Below are 20,852 nucleotides of genomic sequence, written 5' to 3'. Positions count from 1 at the left end.
ATGATACATGAGAAGCTTTCACCTTCTCTCTGTTTTCTATCAGTGCAACTTTTTGGGGGGGATAATGTGGGATTTGGGAAGCTGAGAGGCAACTTTCACATTTTTCAGTGTAAAACACTGATCCATGTGAGATAATAGCGGTGAGAATGATCATTTCGGTCACTGTTTTAGCTTTAATCCCTGCAAAATCAGTTCAAAAAGAACAAGTAGTCATGATCAGAGTGTGATAATAATAACTAAAAATCCAGGAAAGGAAAACTGCTTCATTCTTGGAAAAAGTCGGCTTTTAATAACAGCAAAGAGGAAGTAAGTAAATTTTAACTTTTGACGTTGTGTCACTTTAAAAGAAACACTCGATATCTACAACCCACCCACGCAAAAAAAAAGATAGACTTGAGAACAGAGCAGCTCAGAACAGGTGCTGCTCTCTGTGTAAACATGTGAAACCAGCAGTGTAATCAGTTTAGATAAGATTATAAAGGCCAAAAGGAAAAAAAATGAAAGGAAAAACGAAAAAAAAACCCAAAAACAAAAACGTGTCTTCACATGCCTTCCTTTCCCAATCCACATGATTCTCTCTGCACCAGTAGCAAAGCAGCCTCCACCCCCCCAGTGCTCCCAGGGCAAGATGAGAAAAAGGGGCCACCCTGACATGTTACAGCGCTATGTTATCAGAGTTTGGCCAGGAAACCCAGATGGGGATAAGCCATGAGGCTAGTGAGGACCGTCTCCTGACAAAACAGGGCAGACAGCGGGGTCACTGGGGACTCTGATACCACACAAACCTCCAGATGGTGACAAGGGGACCAATCAGCTGCTACCCAATAACTAAGAAAGTACCATGCTCTCTACCACCACCTCCTCCTCCCCACTTCTTTCCCCTCGTTCCACCTCCATCCCACCCTCCTCTCAGGAATAGGAGAGAAAACAGAAGGTGCTGGGACTGCATCATTGCCTCCATCACTGTGATAATTTACACATCTATCTTGTCATATTCTCGCTTTTTTGCTTGCTATTGCAATCAATCTCACCAGGCTTGGTGTGTGCAGCTGAGACATGCAAAGAAGTGCAGGTAGCTATTTTAGAAAAGCCCCCTCTTCTCAAAAATCAAACAACTGACATTTCTCCCATGTGGAAAAGCCCGGGGAAGTTCAGGGCGAATGGCAAACGGGGAACTTCACCAAATCAGGTCATTCTTTTTATCTCCTGAGAGCACTGACCTGAGTGGAAGTGCAGTGTGGAGAGCAGGTGAGAGAGAATCTCCGCAAAAAAAATAAAATAAAAAGAAAGTCGCAAGGTGAGGTGAAGACGCTGGGCACCCTCGAATGGCCTTCATTTGGAGAAGAAGAGAGAAGCTGCGTTGAGGCTCATCCGCTTCCACACCCCGCTCTCGCTCTCCTGGGGTTTCTCTAACAAATGGGGGTCAGGACATGACAGACAGGGTAAGACAGTGGCCATGCATTCCTGTGATACGACCAAGCCGGAGTATTGGGTGAGGAGTTGCGGTGCAGGGTTGATAGATGGATGATTCTCCTGGTGATGGATGTTCCGACAAGTCTTCACTGCTGCGACACTGGTGACCTAGTTAAAGAGGACATTTCTCCTGGTGTTCTGTCTTTAAGCACTGGCCAATATTTAAACATTTAACATGTTTGTTTGTTTTTTAAAGAGAGTTTGTTAAAACCGACTCCTTTTTCATTAAAAATGTTTTTCCCCTGGACAGCAGCTGACACACAGTGCTGTTAGGTGAGTATTACGTCCTGTAGTGAAAGGGGTCGAAGCGCTCCGCATGCAGAGATTCCCTTTCGTACGCCCACGCAGCACCGTGCTGACCTGCTGTAAATACAGGGCCACAAAAATGTATATTTTCTCCACTGGCCTCCCACCTCACCATCCTTGACTACATCTGTTTTGTTTGATACACAAAACCCAGGGAAACTAGCTCCATTTGTCAAGCGCTGATTGTGGGCAGACAAACCGTCCTGTCTGCGCCCAGATAGCGAGCCCCGCTGTTATTAATCACAATTACAGAATGGGCCTCGCACACGGTAGCTGCATCAATATCCCACCCCCCTCTCCCCAGCGTCACCTCCCCGTGCCGCTTGGGGTGGCCGGGCCACCGTTTGGAGGTCAGTGTATAGCCGGCGATAACGGCGGCATCATTTACCCCGGCCCGCTGCCTCCTTTTTATTAGCAATCTTTTAATTTTGAACCCGTCCCCGCCTTCAAGAAAAATTGTGATTTAATATCGCAGCTGATTCACTACATACTGTTTTTGACAGGTGTGATGAATAGCCTCAAGTGATGTATGAAAACAGCGAGGCGGATGGCAATATAGATAAGGCAGCCGTTTCGGTTAGCCCTGATGGGGCCAGGAGAGTTGTTTTGCCGCCCTCCCCTGCTCACGTTTCATTTGGTCACTGCTGAAATGAACAAATAGCCGAGTCAGAGTCATTCATCTGAGCTGCGGGAACAGATTTTGGAAATGTGAAGGAAGCGATGAAAGATCCACGACCAAATGCACATTTACAGCACGACTGGCTGCCAGCTTGCCAGCGTGGAAGAGCACGCCGGGTAGGCTCGCCATGCTGTCATCGCGATTCAGTACAAAACTTTTTTTTTTTTTTTCCTGGCCAACTGAAACATAAGAGAATGTCCAAATATAACATCACTGTGCATTTTTTGGTGATTTATGTGCACTTGCTTTCTGCAGTTTGTGAAAACAGGCTCTACATTTTAAGCAAAATTCTCAGCTCTGGGTACCTCCATGGTGATGTGACAAGCTCCCTCCATTGGCAAGGATCTCCTCTCTAGCTGCATGCTGTGAAGAGGGGAAAAAAACAAAACACTCAGTTTATACATTATATAATGTTATATTCTGACATCTGTTCTGATGGGTGTTGGCGTTTCAACATGTTATCACATCAGATGCAATTTGCTCTAATTTTTTTTAACAGTTTGTGGCATAATGTGCAGAAAAATAAAACTGGATCTACCTCCACTTGTTCATACACATGCACTGGATCACTGAGTCCTCTGTAGTTGAAGGCAAAGTAAAAGTAGACACAGGCACCGGCATCATACGTCTGAGTCACCCTGCACGAAAAAGAAGCGCGTTCAAACGAGCAGAAAAAAACTTAATCTTTCTCTTTCCACCGTCTCTCAGAAAATCCAATTTACATGCATCTGAAGGAGGAGTTTTTTGACAAGTTGCTCCATTTTACATACAATAAATGATTCTTTTCTATTGGAATCGGAAGACAAAGTGCAGTGGGAGGTTTGGTTTTCCCCAGCGAACCTCTGACCTCAATTCCATTCATGGTTAGCAGAAAGCGGAGGCAGCGTGGAAGCACTGTCGCCTTTAATAACACAACATTATCACATAATAAATGGCGATCAAATCCTTTTACTGAATCATCTGAGCCACATTTACTCCTCAGGTATGATGCAGGCGGGGTGATTCAAATGACATCATAATATTTATGTTTTTCCCCACACCACTAAATGCAGCTTACGCTCAGGTTTTCAAACATATTGTGTAACAACCTTTGTGTTGAGAATATAATGCTGCTTTTCCCGTTTACATGTTCTCTCTCTGGCCTTGCTCCCTCTGGAGGAGCAGGGTGCTGGGCCCTTGTTCATTTGACATGGCCCATCACCTGGCACACTCACTGTTCTGGAGGTTAAATGGACAAATCAATCATGTGACAGACTGCAGCCGGGAAATGAATGGCTGTAGCATAATCAGGCTGAGGCCTAATCTGTCCGCAATCTGTGAGCAGCAGCCTGGTGCTCCTCAACCAGCTCGCCGTCTGTCTGTCACAACGTCCGACCGCATTGTCTCCGTGGCTCTTGCAAACTCAACAGGGGTCACACTTGGTATGCACCTCAGTACTTCCAAGGTTATAACTGAAATGTATCTTTAGGATTGAATGCCATTTGCTGTCAAGTAATAAAAGTCAGCAACTGATAGTCATTCTATTTTTTTCTTTGTTTTTCATTTGTTTCTAATTTGGACCAACTTCTTTAAACTATTTAATTTGGGGAATGCTCTTGATTATTTGTGTATAAATGTCATTTAAGGGATTGATGTGATGTTATTTTATCACAGCATGATGTTTATTATTTTTTTCTAAAGCATTTATATTTGTAAAATTTAAAGATTTGCAAAAACTGTTACAAACTGTGACAAACAACTACACCTTATTCATCAGTTTAAAATAGCATCCAACAAGAAAACCATTTAATCCTTGAGTATCATTTGCTAAAAACTACACTGCCCTGCTTATTTAATAAGTTACTTGAGCTCGTTACATATGTGTGACCCGATTGAGAGTGTCATATTTTTAATAGGCTTTGGACAAATTAGACCACACAGTGCATTGCTGTGGTCTTTTCATGGGAAGAACAATATGAAATCTATACTGTAGGTGTCGTTTCTGCACTAGTGTTAAACACTAGTTTAACACTGGCAGAGCGTTTGTTCAGGCTCAGTCTTTTGGAAACTGTTTTTAAATATTACCTGCATGTGGATAATGGTGGAAACTGAACTCCTTTGTCTTTACACTCTCGCACAATGCGTGCTTTTACATTTCTGCAAATGTCCAGAACCCTAAAAAAAGAAAAGACAAGAAAGAAAATTAATAGGAGGCTAAAAAACCCCCAGATTATGTTGTTTTTTGTCCAAGCTGATATTTGTGTGTTTAAAACATGACAACAATGTGTATTTAAAACCAAGCACTGCAAAAATATAAATAATAAAAGAAAGACAGGAAAAAAAAAACATTAAAGAAAGGCAAGAGACCAGGCAGGAGGTAGAGACCAGACTGACTAACATGAAGACCATTGTGGGAGAGATTCCCACTGGTGTGGAAATGGCCGCCAGTCCTAAGCATCTGCAGTCGTGCGTGGAGTGTGGAGGATGGGGAGGAGGCTGGGTAATGAGCCAGGCACATATGCTCGCCTCACTGCCTGATCTCTTGGTCTCTCCCCATCAGGCATGTTACACAACAAGGAGCCTGCATGTGCTCCTGTTTGTTGTGTGAGAAAGCAGGACAATGAAAACATGTAGAAAATGCAGATCACAGTACATGGGTGTGAGATGAGCCTGTGTCTCATAGTACATGGTACACATACAGAGCACACTCACACACCTCTCCCCTCTATGTGTGTGCGTGGGTGTGGTGTGTGAGTATGTCAGTAGTGGTAAGTTTGTATGCTGAGAAGGAAAAGCTCCACCAACGCAGGGTCATTTAATAAGGGGGAGAAGGCAGGCATGAAGGTGAATGTGAAAGACAGAGGCAAGGAGAAATAAATGAAAGGAAGGGAAAAAACAGGATTAGGACGCTCAGGGCAGACTCTGCAGGAGGCGAGTGAATCAATGTAGTTACCTGTCCCAAGGCATAGAGGTTTCAAAGGACTCGCCAATCACATAGTAGTCCATTCCCAAGTCCTGGTTGGAATGAAATGCACATATATAAGCAGGCTGATATGTTAATGTGATTCAGCACATTTTATGAGAACTGTGGTAACCCTGTAAATCAAGCATATGCAGAAATCCTCCAAGCTTGTGATCTTATTTTGAAACCACAGCTTCTTATTTTTATGAGCTGGATGACATTCGATCAACAGAAAATTTTCTTTTTTTTTTAAAGGCAAAGCACAACTTTCTTTTTTAAAGGAAAAAAAGAGAAATGAAAGCAGCTTCTCTTCTCTGTACCAATAAAACAAGCAATTTCAAGACATTATCTTGGGCTTTTACCACTATCTTACATTCAACAGAACAAACCACTATCATAAAACTAGAATATAAAGAATGACTACATAAATAACTAGTAGTACTAGTAGACATCTCAAGGAGAAATTTTCAGACCTGTATTACAAAAAAGCATTTTTGAATAAAAGCTGTTGCTTTATTGAAAAGGGCTTTAAATTCTGGATGCCCTTTCCGATGCAACCCCAAAAGGGTTTGTGGCTCCTCCTGGGATTGAAATCGGGATTATTGCTTGTTGGGCGAATGTGTAAACATCTACAATATGGAGCCACTGAGGAAGGACTTTTGACAACTGAGATTAAAAAAATAAAAAAATAAAAAGCAGACAGCTGTTGATGACCTGCTTAAGTGTATTTAAACACCCTGCTTGTTGATGATTATCAGAAAGGTTTCTAACAGGGATGACCTGAGTCAACTTTCTATTGTCATTCTGTCTGCATTTACTGTGCTCTTCTACTGCTGTTCAATGCCTTGACAACAACTGTGACCAGATCAAATCAAAGCCCTCCCGAGGTCATATTCTGCTGCTTTCATTGCTGCTCGCTATCCTCTCTGCTGTCAAATTGCAATCTCCCTGCCTGCCCCACCTGCCCATCAGCTCAGGCAGGGAAAAAGCCAGAGAAGTGACCCACCCGGAGGTAAGCGATGACAAAGGTCAACATGTAGCCCCTCTGCCCATTGTCCTCTCCAGCTGCCAGGCCCCTGCGAGGAGACATCAGGGTTAATATTTAACAGATCTTTTCTTTAGCTTTGTTGCTCCGGCTGCTCCCTCTCACAACCGCTGTCTTGGAGGCTGTCAGTGCAACAATGTACAGATCAATGGCGCTATGCTCCTTGCATCGCCATAGGTCAGCCACACATCTATCACCTGCGGTGGGTAATCACATTTTCATCTACCATCCAAACTAATCAGGGCAAGCTCATTAGAAAATCGCTATATTGATTTTCACCCTTCTTCCTGTTTCCCATCACTGCAGGAAACGTTCCTCACCACACCTAAGCAATCCATCACCGGCACTTGAGCTGATGGGTGATGGCCATTTATTGAAAATAATGCAATTATTAAGACTATGTTGCATCTGACAGGTTTTGGCTGGTATGGCTTAACCCCTTTCTATCACAAAACCATTGTTTGAACCTCAGCAAGATCCTAAAATAGAAGCAAACATGAAATGCTACAATGGTGTCAAGTAAGACTTAATGAATATAATGTATGGCATGTACAATCAAATACTGATCAAACATTTGGCAAAACAGGGAATGCCTTGCACTAGATATTAATTACAATGAAACACTGGATTTTTTTATTGTTTCTCTTAACTAAAAAAATATTAAAAATCCAGAGTCAGTTTTGGTAGCAACTGTATGAACACTTGAGATCTATAGATTTACAAACGCTTCACATAAATGTGAAATATCTGCAAACGTAAGAGTTACTGCCACAACCACTTTAATGAATGACTAACAAATTTATGCATTGGCTATGTCATGACCCATGATGGTGCAATGCAAATCTTGTACAAATCCTTGCAGCCAGTTTTCAGACCAAACATATCACAGATTTCTACACAAATACACTCATATTAGGTTTCCAAAAACTTTTGCTGTTTACCAATTATAATTCACCAATAAATAAAAGTATTTTCATAACAATTACACAGATGGCAAATGAACTGAATATTCTTTTTTGAGGGCTTAAAAATGGTTCTGGATGAAGGAGGTTTCCTCTCTAGCTGGCTGGTAACAGATTTCCAAGAAAGTCCTTATTGATGTGTTTCATGATCAATCACAAGAGCCAAACACTCCCCAGCTGTGTCTTGTGGCCCTGTGCTGTCCTAATGGGAGCTGTGCCCTACTATCTCTGCCCACCTCACACCTACTTTAACATTAAAGCTAGCCTGACAGGAGGACATCCAGAGGTGATCCATCAATCCACATCGAGACAAACTACTGAGTCGAAGAACAAATCTTAAGTGTGTAACTGTGCTTTTCAATTCTTATCACTGCTACTCCAAGGCTGGTTGAAAGCAGCGCCACCACTGTGTATAAAGCCTCACCTTATGGCACATTTCTAACCTTTCTGATCTTTAAATGATCCAATAATATAGATATATAGAAGACAGAGATGTAGAAATACAAAACTCGGCAGCCACTACTCACCCAAATTTTGCAGCGATGTCATAAACCTGCTTTTCATGCTGCAGGACCTTCTCGCGGTCTCCCTCAAACAGCAGGGTGGCCACACACAAGCGGTTGGGGTCAAACCCTTTGAACTGAGAATTAAAGAGGTAGGCTCATTTTTCATGTAAAACACCTGCCGCAAGAACCTTACAGTGTTCACCCCTGGTTATTTTTTACCTTGGTGATGTAAAATTTCTTCAACCCGTCCAAAAAGGAAGTGAAAATTGAAGATACTTGAGGCTTCAGGGCATGACCTGTTAAATATCAGATTAAAATCAGTTCAGTTAATTCACCTAAAAGAAGCCCTAAGGTAAATAAAATAAAATTTCCCACAAATTAGGCAAACTCTGCTTCTGCTTGCATCCTCCAGTGTTCTAAGAGGGCAAAGCAACTCTGATATATTTGGAATTGCAAACAAAAGAAGAAGAAATAAATGGTAACATTTGAATAACTTCACAACTGGCCAGTGGCTGCGAGCGACAGCGACTATAAATCAGAGAGTTTCCGAAGGGAAGTGGGGTTGACACAGTGATATCCGTCTTCCTCAGCCACCCTTTTTGATTTATTCCTGATCGGACGCACAAAAGCGCCTGTGGACAAGGGAAAATGAGGGGCTGGGGCCAATGGGATGGTTATCAATCACAGCAGGGAAGTCATGGGTGATGTCGCCGAGACTTAACAGTTCATTTATTTCCCCCTATGCTCAAGTCTCTTCATCACTTAGTGTCCTAATTGTTTCCATTCCAAAATGTGATTGTAGGTCTTAAGGTCCCTCACAGCCATCATACTCGTTAATTAAATACTCAAAATCCAGAGAGAAAAAATTGCTAATACAATGAACAAAAATGATATGTTCATATGTTTATATTATCTTTCCTTTATACAAAATCCTTATTTTTATATATTAATACAGGTAGAGCTAAATTGTTTGTGTAGTCTCAAACTAAAAAAAAACAAACAAAAAACCCAACCCTTTTATACAGCACACAAACTTTCTCCACAGTAATCATTATTAAAAAGTAAGAACAAGTTACTAAATCCATGAATGCATCATAGTGCCATGAGTTTTAGTTTTTATTCCCCCCCTCCCCCAAAAAAAGAAAAAGAAAAAAAAATCCTGGTCACTTTGTCTTCCCTGTGTAATGCTAGGAAGTGCCTACTCTGTGAAAAGTGGAAATACAGGGAAGATAATGAGATCCCACGAGACTGGGGAACTTTGCAGCGATCTCTGGGAATGCCAGATGCATTCCACTGGACCCGAAGAAACAACATCATAAAACTTCAGTGTAATAACGACTTAATTCTGGTCGGGTTTATTTTTCATCGTGCTTCAAACTGTGTGTTTGTGTGTGTGTGTGTGTGCGCGCGCGCAGATATTCAGTTGCAAAAATAATAATCAATTTAACGATTCAGTGGCATGGACCGTTGTGACATCATTGACTGCTGCACAAGTGCCGTTTATGGTTAGGTGGAACACCAAACAAAATAAAATGGGAGAAACTAAAGAAATGATTAAACCACATCATGTGGCTCATGTTGCAAAGCTCTCTGATCAAAGCCAAAGGTTTTATTGGGGCCTGGAAAAACAAAAAATAAAAATAAAAATCAAGCCAAATTAAGTCCTACTTGTAACGGGAAAAGCTAATGTTGAGAATTTGTAGATTAAATGAAAGTCATATAGACACATAAAGAGGTGATAACTAGGATGGGCTTAAATGTGAACTCCAAATAAAACTTACCAAATTTAAATTGCTCATTATCCATGAGTCGTATAGAAGCTGGGGCACACCTCTGCAGGGAAAAGAAGTTGGCCTGAATTAGCCGAATGAACAACAATAAAGAGCTTTGACTTTATAGCTTTTGGTTATTTGTCCTAAATGTACAGTATACAGACTCTCTGAGACAGGCACTTCAGGCCAAATGAGGTCTGATGACATCAGATGCCTTTGCAAGTTGGTCTATAAATCAAATTTTCCCTGCTTTCTTCTGCCAGGTTAGCTTTAAAGGAGGTAAAACGAAGACCTGTGCTTATTTTGTGCATACCTCAAACACACAATAACTTTCTAGCCTCCATCTCATGTTGAGACATGGCTTTATGAAGCAACAGAGCACAACATGCTGAAGGGGAGATTAACCTGTTACCTGTCTGGCAACCTCTCGAAGACAGGCAACTCCCATCTCGAAATTAGGGAACACCACAGAGCCGTATTTTTGGTACTCCGGCATGGGACGAATCTTCATTGTAACCTCAGTAACCACACCCAGGGTTCCTGTGGAAAATCACAGTGAGAGATTTTGAGCAGAACAAAAAGAAGTACATCAGTTCACAGAGTTTATATAATCTAACCCGCTTTGAGCGGAACTCAAGACTGTTTTACAGGGCTCCGGTACATGTCCCAGGGGTTGTTCTGGTGACCTTTGTCTCACATTTCACTTAGCAGATCTGGTTTTCTACCACACACTGGGGGATAACTGAGATTTATCAGCTTAAGAACACCAGGAAGTAAAGCAGGGGTATATCAAAGGCACCAATACCAACAACAGCAACACGTACACAAGGTACAAGGAAACCTCCGGCTGACCTCATGACCCTGGAAGCTTTCAACAATTAGCTGCTGCTGCTGAAATCCTCACACCACTTGGTTCAAATATACCCAATGTTTATTTGAAAGTAAACTATGGGTAGCAAAGGATGTTTGCCATCCCTTCTCATAAAAAACTGGATTAAGCTCAATCTTTGAGCACTTGCTTTCAGATGACTTTTCAGAAAAAGATGTGGCTAATCAAAATGCTTTCTTTTGTTATCAGATGAAGAATGAAAACTACAATCAGTGAAAAAAAATGAGAACGTTGCTTTTTCTACAAGAACACAAGCACAGTTTAAAAACAACTATTCTCAAAGTGAACTGTACAAACATTTTAAGGGTTTTGGACTATTTCAACAAAAAAGAATATCTGATGGGTTTGCACAACACGTAATTGCCATTTTTACACTTTCTCCACACACTCAACAATGAACAACAGCTATTAGAGCTAGTTTGTGAATTTTATTGCTATGATCCAAATTGCTTTCTTGCACCCTGTGCACTCTGTATCATTATAGATCACATTCATTTATAAATGTATCCCCCATGAACACAGCCATAGTCCATCAGGAGGCTTCATCAGCCTGTTATGGTTGTTAATGAGGCCTCTAATGTGACACTGTATGCCACATGCTGCTCCCTAGTGGCACAGTGGAAAACGTGACTGCATTGGGCCTCACCCCAAGAAGGGTTTTTTCTCCCCCCTCCTGATAGCATGCAGGAGAAGCCACTTAATGAGAGAGGGGTGGGGATCTAGAGAAGGAGAGAAAGAAAGACTGTAGGAGGAGTCAGAGTGAGGGCTAAATGGAGGCAATAAGAACAGCAATGCTGGAAAAACTCTCTCGGGACAGATGCAATGCAATGAAATACTGAGTGCAGCTTAAGCTAACTTTACTGGAACTCTTGCTATTAAACTAACCTCATCTTAAAGGCTACGTATTTGCGGAAAGGGAATATTCACAATGAAGAGCGTTTTTAGCAGCAAATATTTTGACCAAAAAAGCCACTGACCATTGTGCAACCACTGCTTTAAATCAATCATTTAACTCTCAACATTAGGTTAGTGTTAGTTGGTTTCATATTGTATTTTCTGCATGGTTGAGGAGAGTTTAAAAGAGAAAAGGATTAGCATTGATCATTCCAATCATTGTTTACACTGGCTGTAGCAAGGGGGAAGAACTACTTTGCATTCAGGTTACTTCAAGGTCAGAGAGATACACAGACCCGTTGTTGTGCAGAGAATAAGAAGCCTGAGGTTTCACAGTAATTTCTAATGAAATGGATGCGTTCCACTTAACATGCAGAGCATAGTTGAGGGTTTTAGCGTGGCGCTTTGCTGTTGTTGTGTCCTACTGTCAGACACCAGGATGGGATTCTTTCGGTGAGGAGGTAGATAATTTTAATGAGACTGTGTGCTGGTGTGACCTCTTAGCAAAAGAGTTAGGCCTCCCAGAACAACATGCTCTACCACTGAGGTGTGGTCCTGTCCTATCTCTGCTCAGTGATAGGACAGATCCCAGAAGCAAGAGCATCTTCAATTTCACTCACCTTAATTGCAAAAAAGCTCCTTCTCTAAGCTTGGGTTTTGAAGATATGAAGCATGTTAGAAAAAAATGTGCTACAAGTGGCTACTCTGATATTAGACTTAAGTATTCAAAACATTTCTACCATGTGAGTACATGAGTAAGCAATATCTAGCTATGTATTACAAGTAGACTGCTATTATTTTCACTTTCAGTAATTGATTATCTTTTATAGACTCGTATGCTGAAAAAGCAGCAAACTAGACTTGTTGTTCTCAAGTCCACTGTTTCACAAACGTAACATTTTTTGGATGCCATCAAGATGCTAGAGTTGCTTTGCACACACATAGACTAGACACTACATAGGACAATGCACCATGTATTGCTGGCTGCATAACTGGCCAGTAAGCAAGACAAACACTATTCTGATATTGATTGTAACATGATATTTAATCCGATACAGGATTTTTAAGACTGATATTGATATTTGGTGATTTAAATTTCCAATATTTTACAAATCAGCTGAGGTTTTCTTTCAGATACATGAAATATAACTGATGTTATAGAAATCTGCTTATGTGTAGTTGTTCATTTAGTTGGATCAGCTCGTTGTGTTTGTGACGTTCCAACACGTTGCAGGGAAGTTGCAGAATGCCCTTTAGTGGACAAAAGATGTAACGCTCATTACATGGTTGAACGGTGTTCCTACCAACTCTTCTTTACTTTTTAAATTTTAATTTATTGGATGCTGTAAATGCAGATATGGACAGATCAACAAATAGCTATTATAAGCCAATAGTATTAGTCTGCCAATAAAACAGTCTGGCTCTAATGGTTCATATAGTGCATAAATAATAGGGAACCCATCTCAAGTATCTTTTGGAAATTCATCTTTTGGAAAAGGAATTTTTGGATTTGGTCATTGTGTACTTCTGTAGGTATTTGCCCACGGAGAACTTATGGGGAGACGGGTTTTCAGCCTATGCAAAAATGCTCCCATGCATCCAACAACCCAACAGTGCAGAGCTCAGCTATGCATAGGTCGAATGCTGATTGGCTGACAAGTGGGCTGGAACAGGGAAGGGAGCCACAGACTTCTCACAGGAGTTCACCAGGAATGGGAGAAGCATAACCAAACATCCAAGATCTGCTCAGTTTCACTTCAGCTCTTTGTATGTTATAACTTATGTGTATTAGTATGTTATAACTACTCTGCATCTGGCTGAAGGACCATCAACAACCTAACTGAGAGCCCACAGATCATTTGTACCAGATACTTTGGACACTGCCTTCATCTCACAACAAAAATGTTTTCTGCAGGGCTGTCTGTGGCACCCTACAGTCTGCAAGTGAAGAATCATGTTCAAGCCATGAAGCTGAAGGACACCGTGAAGTGTAAAGTGCCAAACATATTTAAGGCAGAGCAAAATTCTTTTAAAAAGATCTTTAATTCTGCGGTGGCTGAGTCATAAAGAGTAAAAATACATGTGGCTAGCTTAATTTGAAACTACCCATATATGGCAACTGTCAGTCAAAACATGAACTCTCACAGTTAATCTGCACGGTCAGGACACAACTTCAAACCTTCAAAACTTCAAACCCTGTTTGTTGGTATGATACTGTTGCTGAGATCAGTTTCGCTGAACGCAAATAGAGACTTCTGCAGCAGTCCCAGCCCAGTCGAGGAGCAGATTGCTGAGCTTTGTAGGGCAAATAAAAAGTTTGTATCCACAGCTGTTTAACATAACGATGCCAAGAGTCTCTGAACCTCCTCATTATGCAGGGGAAACCTGACATATGGCAGTATTCTCTGTGGGCATTCACAAGGACAGGACAGTGCAGATGGGGAGCAGAGGACACTTGCTGGTTCCTAACTAACACCTCTCCAGATCACATTTCCACCAATGCTAGTTAATGTGTAAGAAGCGGAGAGCATGAGAATCAACCTGATGTTACCGTTTTATCACAGAGGTTTCAAAGACACGCACACAAACCCACATTGAAGTGCATGTTTACACAACTGCACACACGCCCACATGCACTCCTGAACTGGAATAACGTGAGAAAGTCATCTAACCTTCCGAGCCCATGATGAAGTGGTGAACATCCGGCCCTGTGGACATGCGAGGTCCCTGACAACTCTTCTCAATCACACCTCGTGGGGTAACCATCTTTATGTGGACAACCTATTCAGTGAGTACACAGCGATAAAGCAGCTTTAGAACCAAACAACACCTGCCCAAACTTAAAGACGTGAAGTCCACAAAACCTAATGTAATAATTTTCTTTCTAATTACTATATAGTAACATTGCATTGTGTACTCACCAGGTCCTCAATGTTGCCATAGATGTTCTTCTTCATACCTGATGCTCTGGTTGCTACCCAGCCCCCCAGGGAGCTGAACTCCATGGAGTCAGGCTCGTGTCCTGTACAGTAGCCGCTCTCATTAAGCTGCAATAAAATGGAAAAATATAAAAAAAACATGTTTGTTTTTAACTTAAAAGGGAGCCAGAAATGTGTGGTAAACAATGATGTCGTAAACCCACGAGAATGTTTTAATAACAAGCGAAGAGAATGCGCAAGCAAAGGGAAAATATAATTGCACCTCTGCTGCTGCATGTCACTGCTCTACTTATACCGCAATGTAAAAACGGCGGTTTTATGGCATTGGTGGTTTTATAATGGCCCAAAATAAACCAAGTGGAAAGACTGAATAAATAATGCACTGATCTCTCTCTCTTTAGTCTGACGGCAGCTCTGCTGTCATGTGCAAAATAATGCCTGTAAACTTGATACGTCCAGCACACACAAGCCTTTGTTAGTAAAACTAAAATAATAGTAAGTTTTACATGTTTATTTAAGTGTACGAGTTATGCAGGCAAGACTGCTTACACATTCCTCTTCCACAAAGAAAAAAAAGAACAAAAAAACCCCCCCACACTGTATGGCTTTGTTCCTTGCCATGCAGTAATAACAATGTACTTCTGATAAAACTATTCATCAGATTCACTATCCCCAAGGCTTTGAGGAGAATGTGTAGGTCATTGGGAGCCCACACATTCTCCTTAAGGCAGATGTAGCACTGAAAGATTGCATCTTTAGGCAGAACATTCAACAGTAATAATAATTAAGATCTTAAAGTACAACAACAATGCTCCCCAGAAGCACAAGGGTAAAGTCAAGCCTTGTTTTATCACAGCATTCCTCTGGAAGGCAGTTTATAATGCAGACCCATCTGCTCTATGAAATCGGCCCAGTCTAAATGCAGAGGTGGAGTCTGCTTTAAATGCAGCTCACGCATTCCTCTACATCAAACGCCTGCTCCTTCTCCATTTTTCTGAATTAGCTTGATGGTGCCATCTGCTCATGACCACCGTCTCAGACTCTAATCTCTCCCCTTCAGCGCTCTGCTCCTACCGCAAACTCCTTCCTGCACCCTGTTAGATCTACTGAGCAAAGAGTACCAAGGTGAATGAGCACAGACAGCCTCCTAGGGAACAGGCGCACAGCTTGATTGTTGGCACAACATTTTATATTAACGTAAGCTCTTTCGGTGAATTAAAATGGATGGGCGAGCAGTACTTACCAATCTCTCTAGATCCTGACCGACAATGCCAGCTTCCACATGGGCAGTTAAATTTTTCTCGTCAATCCACAGAATGCGGTTCTGTGACAAACAAACAAGTCTGAGGACGTCATAAACATAAATTTTATATTTCACAGAGTTTTTTGGGAGGAATGTTTTTTTTTTTTTAAAGCCGTTTCCTTTGTGTACAACTGCTGCTTTCAAACAGATATTGTGTATGACCATGTCTGTCATCTGAGCTCTGCCTACATCTGTTATGTTGACTTAAAATATCTCAGACTCAGACATAAACATTGCACTCAAGAGCAGGCTGTGGAGACAGTCTCTTCACAGTTTGCTTACAACACGGTATGTTTTTCATCAAAACGTCTGAGGACGAATGTGTGCAGACAAGGATGGGAGACAACTGTCAGTTTCCCAAAGGCTTAGCCCTACCTATAGGAGGTCATAAATTAGTCACCAGAGCTAATAAACGTTACGTTCCTACTACATTGCTCCTTTCATGTGGTTCAGCTGGAGACACCTGACCTCTGATCCCTGACACAGAACGCTGGTCACTGATGTCAGTAGCAGCAAACTCAATGAGTGGTGAGCTAGGAGCTTGTAGACAGCTTGTATATCACCTCTGGGTGAGCATGGATCAAAGGACTTTACTGTACAGTGACAATTTTCACCACTTTATATTGTATCCGATAAAAGATTATCATGTTTATGGGGACTTGTTTGGGATTGTATTAAGATTAATGGCTGGTGCATCACTTGGGTTTTGTCCCTATCCACACAACTAATTTACCAATTCTGACTCTGGCTGCACTCATGTTACTGAAAAAAAAATGATGTATATGGGAAAAAGGAACACTGGAAACACTCAGTCTCATAATGCAATAGCTTGTAGCACACACTAACAGTTTCCACTATTACTTAGCTGTTATCAGCTGATAAAAAGAAGGAATTCCTGAGCCCAAATAATGTACATGTACTATTACTACAATCATGTTTTACCAAAAACACAATTTTACTTGAAACATTTTTTTAGTAATCCAAACCTGAAGAGATATCAACAATAGACACAGAAAGCTATATAGGAAAGATCACAACAAGTTGAATATTAATCTGAATATCCATTTCAGCTTATGGCCTGGTGTCTATGAATAAGTATACTGATCCAGCCTGACTCTCAGTCTCTTTTCAGATTATTGTTCTAACTTTAAAGATCAGATAGATTGATTTTAGTTTAGTTGTCCTTAATGCTGATCGCGCAGGTGTTTACGTACCATCTGTGAGGTATCCAACGAGACAATGGAACGAGTTTCCTCTGGGGGGCACTCGAGGGCACTAGAGACACTAGTCCCTCCTAAGAGATAATAAAAACCACTGTTACAATAAAACTCCTTTTCACAGCAGTCATTTTGACACGTTACAGGAGGAAAAGCGCCATCTGAATAGCTCATCCTTGAGGTGCAATATATAATTTTTTCTTATGGCACGTCTGCACACTTCGGGATTTCACTGCAGTAATGAATGACTGACTTTTATTGATATGATTGTCACGAACCTGTTCGCAAACTGCAGTAAAACTAACAATACGTAAGATTAATTTCTCCCATATTATTAGCATGACATTTTTTAGTAGTGACTGACAGAAGAAAACAAACAAAAAAAAAAGTTACAATCATTTCCTATGGTTGTAACCACCACAATTAGTGCAGTGTCCACTGCACTAATTTTAACAGCAGCATCTATAATATAGATAATAAAGCTTTCACTAAGCCCTCACCCACCCACATAAAAAACAAATAACTGACGGATGAAATTACACTATATGTTACAAGTTGTGAAATGCAAATAAACCAGAGCCCTATATAAATTTTACATAAAAGCTAATTATGTAGATTAACGCCTTTGATTTCATAGCTCACCTCCATATGGTATCAAACAAATGTTGTGTTTGCATGCGAGCTCCACAATTTTCACTACATCATTGTGACAGTCTGCAAAAAACACAGAAGATTTTGTCTTTTTGAAACATAATTCTTTTACCATCTGCTACAATGTTCATATATTAAATATTCATAAAATAATATTTTTAAAAAAGCATGCACACACTGGAAAGGGAAAAAAATGATGGCACATAACACTATCTGCATACCACTGACAACGTCAAAATGTATATTTTGTGAACCATTAGAGCGGGGGGGGCAGCAGGGAGACAGGGCATCCTTTGATTTGCCTGGGGCTTTCCTCAGGCTGAGTCAAACTGCATGAAGCTACACTCTCTTGGGTGGGACATGCTAGATCAATACAGATGTATTTTAACCAATCAGAGCCCATATACATTCACACTGGGGCAGTGAGTGAGTGGGATGAACAGCAACACCAAAGTACATGGATGTGCTTGACTGGCCTCGAGAGCTTTTAAGAGGCAGTGAGAAATGCTTACATTCTACTGCATTTGGGCATCCAATTAAACACATAGCGTAGGCCAAAGGATTACAGCTCCACAAACTAAACATCCACTTAAAATTCACTTGGAGAGGCTACCGAGGAATGGCAATTATAGCTCAAAACATCTACCGCACATTTAGTAGATGAGAGTGCATTTGTACGGTTGGAAAAGTTAAAACTTGGTGCCACTGTGGATGAGAATGTGCCTACAGTTGCCTGGTGATTCGCTTCCCATTTGGGAGGCTGCTAATCAAGTTTCAACCATCAGTCAACACTCATTTGCATGATAAAATAGTGCTAGCCATAACAAGAGAAAACCAATCTCAGAATCATAATTCATGGGTGTACTGTGCAGGGCCAGACTGTGGAGTATTGGGTGTCAACCGTCCTCCCCCTGACGCTTCTTATTAAGCTTCCACTCATACATATTAATATCCCTGCCGCTGCAGAGATTAACCCTTTAAATCACCTAAGCCAGTAGGAGGGATCAGTTATGCTATGTGGGAGGAGAAAAGCAGACAGATAGAGGAAAGAAATTATATATACACATGTTTAACAGTGACAGCATAGCTTCTGAACTCACTTGGCCATACCACCAAATCTGGAACACGGCCGATTTTCCCCTCTCTCAAAGCAAAGATCTCATGTAAGCAATGGCCTGGAAAAAACATAAAAAATACAGAAATGAAATTCCATCACCGATTTTTTAATATTTTCGTAACACATGAAAATATGTTGCAAATTAAATTACAATTCACAGACATTAAAAGACTTTTTTCTGCCTTACCATGTGAGCGAAAAACCCGGTCTTCAGTGTCATGAGAGAAGGGAATGCCTGTGGACTTTAGCTCCTTCAAAAAGGCCTCGTTTAGAGTGGGAGACTGGACAGCACTGCTATTCAGAATTGGCTTAAACAAAACAAACCACAGTGGTTATGGCTTCTGCACAATGCCATTCATCGAAGACGCAACAAATAAACAGGAGCTGTTACTCACTGCTGCTGGAGTTTTGTGCTGCAGATTGGCACCGAACGTGCTTTCCATCCACTCTCTGAGGCCGGGGATGATCATACCGCTCAGCCTATACCTGGATTGTGTAATAGAGGAAAGAAACTTTGAATTACCAATTAAAAATAATCAACCGAGTCTCATGTATTAGCTTTACTGCAGCAGAAGTGAAACTCTGAAACTGAAAATATCTGCATGCTTGACTGGGCAAATTCATTTGGAGAACCAGACCTGTGGCTAATAAGAATACAGTATGAGATCTGAGTCCAGTAAGGTTATTAGACAAGCAGAGCAGCACTGACAGTGCAGTTATTGCTTTTCCTTTACCATCACTTTCATAATTGTGCCGGTGTCACAGATTGGGGCCATCCGGGGACTATGGTGTACCTTTGTCTAAGGACGATAAAATATATGCTGTATTTAAGTGAGGAAAAAAAAACTCATGCAGCAAGCGAGCCATGGAGGACGTCACCCTTGCTTCAGCTGATATACAACACCCAGATAGCTTTTTTTGTCGGTAGGGCACGGAAAGCCCTGAGGGCTTTGTGGTAAGTGCTTACACAGGAGGAAACAATTTGCTTGATAATATGTGCTCGTACATACTGTGCCAGTTCTCTGTTTTGATTGTCTGACAAGCACAGCTACCTCTCCCAGAGTGATGTGATGATTACGGAAACAAGACCCACCTACACCTTTGCTCTTGTCGTGGCAGGCATGGATAAAGAATACGTAGTTGGACTGAGTAACAGTTTGTTTCTGGGAATCTGCAGCAATTAAAAGTATATTTTTTCTTCCACCTACATTCGCATTTACCATCAGACACATATAACTGACAGCATAATCTTCATCTAATCTTTTTAAGAAATTGGTGAGTTGTTTCTGCTAATGGGCACCCGAGTGCTGAAAATCACAACCAGTGACCTTCTCAGATGACAATAAACAGTTTAAATGCCAACCACTAGGTGGCAGTAGCACCACATTGTTGTGAGCACACAGCAAGCACAGAGACAGCGACTGATTTTCAAAGGCTGGGTTCAAGTAGTGGGCTGTAAAAAAAAAAAAAAAAAAAGATCAATGCAAAGCTGCAGCCTCAAGTTACACAAACAGAATGAATGCTAAAGCTCAACACAGTGGCTACCACTAGATTAGAGGGAGTGGATGAGACCAAGTACTGACTGATTTTTCACCAACAGATAAGAATAAGCTTTACCTAAGAGTGCTGGGTGCTTTCTCATACTTTACCTTTTTCCAGTAAATTCTGCTTGGCCTTTCTTGTTGTACAGGAATTTTGAATCGCTGTATCCCCAGCCATTCCATTTCATAATCTCCTGTCTGTGAAAAAACATGAATGTAGGTACAAGTTAGGACTCGGGCAGATTATCACTCAAAGTTACAATAGAACATGTGGGGATTATTCCTGGGTGTGGTGCCCTGGTTAATTTGCCATCCCAGTCCCTCTGGGCTGGATACTGGCTCAGCATCCTTCCTGACAACCTCATGATGTTATCTGAAAAGCCAGACATATAGAATATCCCTTAATCTTATTAAGCCATTCCCAGCTTTTCCATTAACCTGAGGTGGCTATGAAGTGGCAAATTTACAAAATGGGAGGCTGCAGACAGGCACACCCAAATGCTTTGGCCACAGGTTAGCAAACACATGGCTCTTTTAGTATTGCAAAGGCAACACATTCAAACAACTTGTCCATCCACAGAAGAAGTGAGCATACAGTCCTTGAGCTCCATTTAAAA

At 41.3% G+C, this 20,852-nt stretch overlaps 1 protein-coding gene across 1 annotated transcript in view; it reads right to left on the bottom strand.

Annotated features, from left to right (window-relative positions):
• Window positions 1-20,852, bottom strand: part of agps (alkylglycerone phosphate synthase) — a 28,767-nt gene that overhangs the window by 3,018 nt on the left and 4,897 nt on the right. The window contains exons 2-19 of the mRNA XM_063499221.1: window positions 20,344-20,433; window positions 19,090-19,180; window positions 18,882-19,002; window positions 18,678-18,752; window positions 17,569-17,640; window positions 16,924-17,003; window positions 15,650-15,730; window positions 14,389-14,514; window positions 14,140-14,248; window positions 10,097-10,224; window positions 9,694-9,745; window positions 8,132-8,208; window positions 7,934-8,046; window positions 6,406-6,475; window positions 5,391-5,452; window positions 4,523-4,612; window positions 2,997-3,096; window positions 2,764-2,821 (exon numbers count right to left, since the gene is read on the bottom strand). Coding sequence (XP_063355291.1) covers window positions 2,764-2,821; window positions 2,997-3,096; window positions 4,523-4,612; window positions 5,391-5,452; window positions 6,406-6,475; window positions 7,934-8,046; window positions 8,132-8,208; window positions 9,694-9,745; window positions 10,097-10,224; window positions 14,140-14,248; window positions 14,389-14,514; window positions 15,650-15,730; window positions 16,924-17,003; window positions 17,569-17,640; window positions 18,678-18,752; window positions 18,882-19,002; window positions 19,090-19,180; window positions 20,344-20,433 — 1,595 coding nt within the window. The remainder of the gene's footprint in view (window positions 1-2,763; window positions 2,822-2,996; window positions 3,097-4,522; window positions 4,613-5,390; window positions 5,453-6,405; window positions 6,476-7,933; window positions 8,047-8,131; window positions 8,209-9,693; window positions 9,746-10,096; window positions 10,225-14,139; window positions 14,249-14,388; window positions 14,515-15,649; window positions 15,731-16,923; window positions 17,004-17,568; window positions 17,641-18,677; window positions 18,753-18,881; window positions 19,003-19,089; window positions 19,181-20,343; window positions 20,434-20,852) is intronic.

This window comes from Pelmatolapia mariae, linkage group LG16_19, assembly GCF_036321145.2.
Source record: "Pelmatolapia mariae isolate MD_Pm_ZW linkage group LG16_19, Pm_UMD_F_2, whole genome shotgun sequence".
Taxonomy (NCBI): Eukaryota; Metazoa; Chordata; class Actinopteri; order Cichliformes; family Cichlidae; genus Pelmatolapia; species Pelmatolapia mariae.
This window is presented reverse-complemented; position numbering and strand designations above follow the sequence as displayed.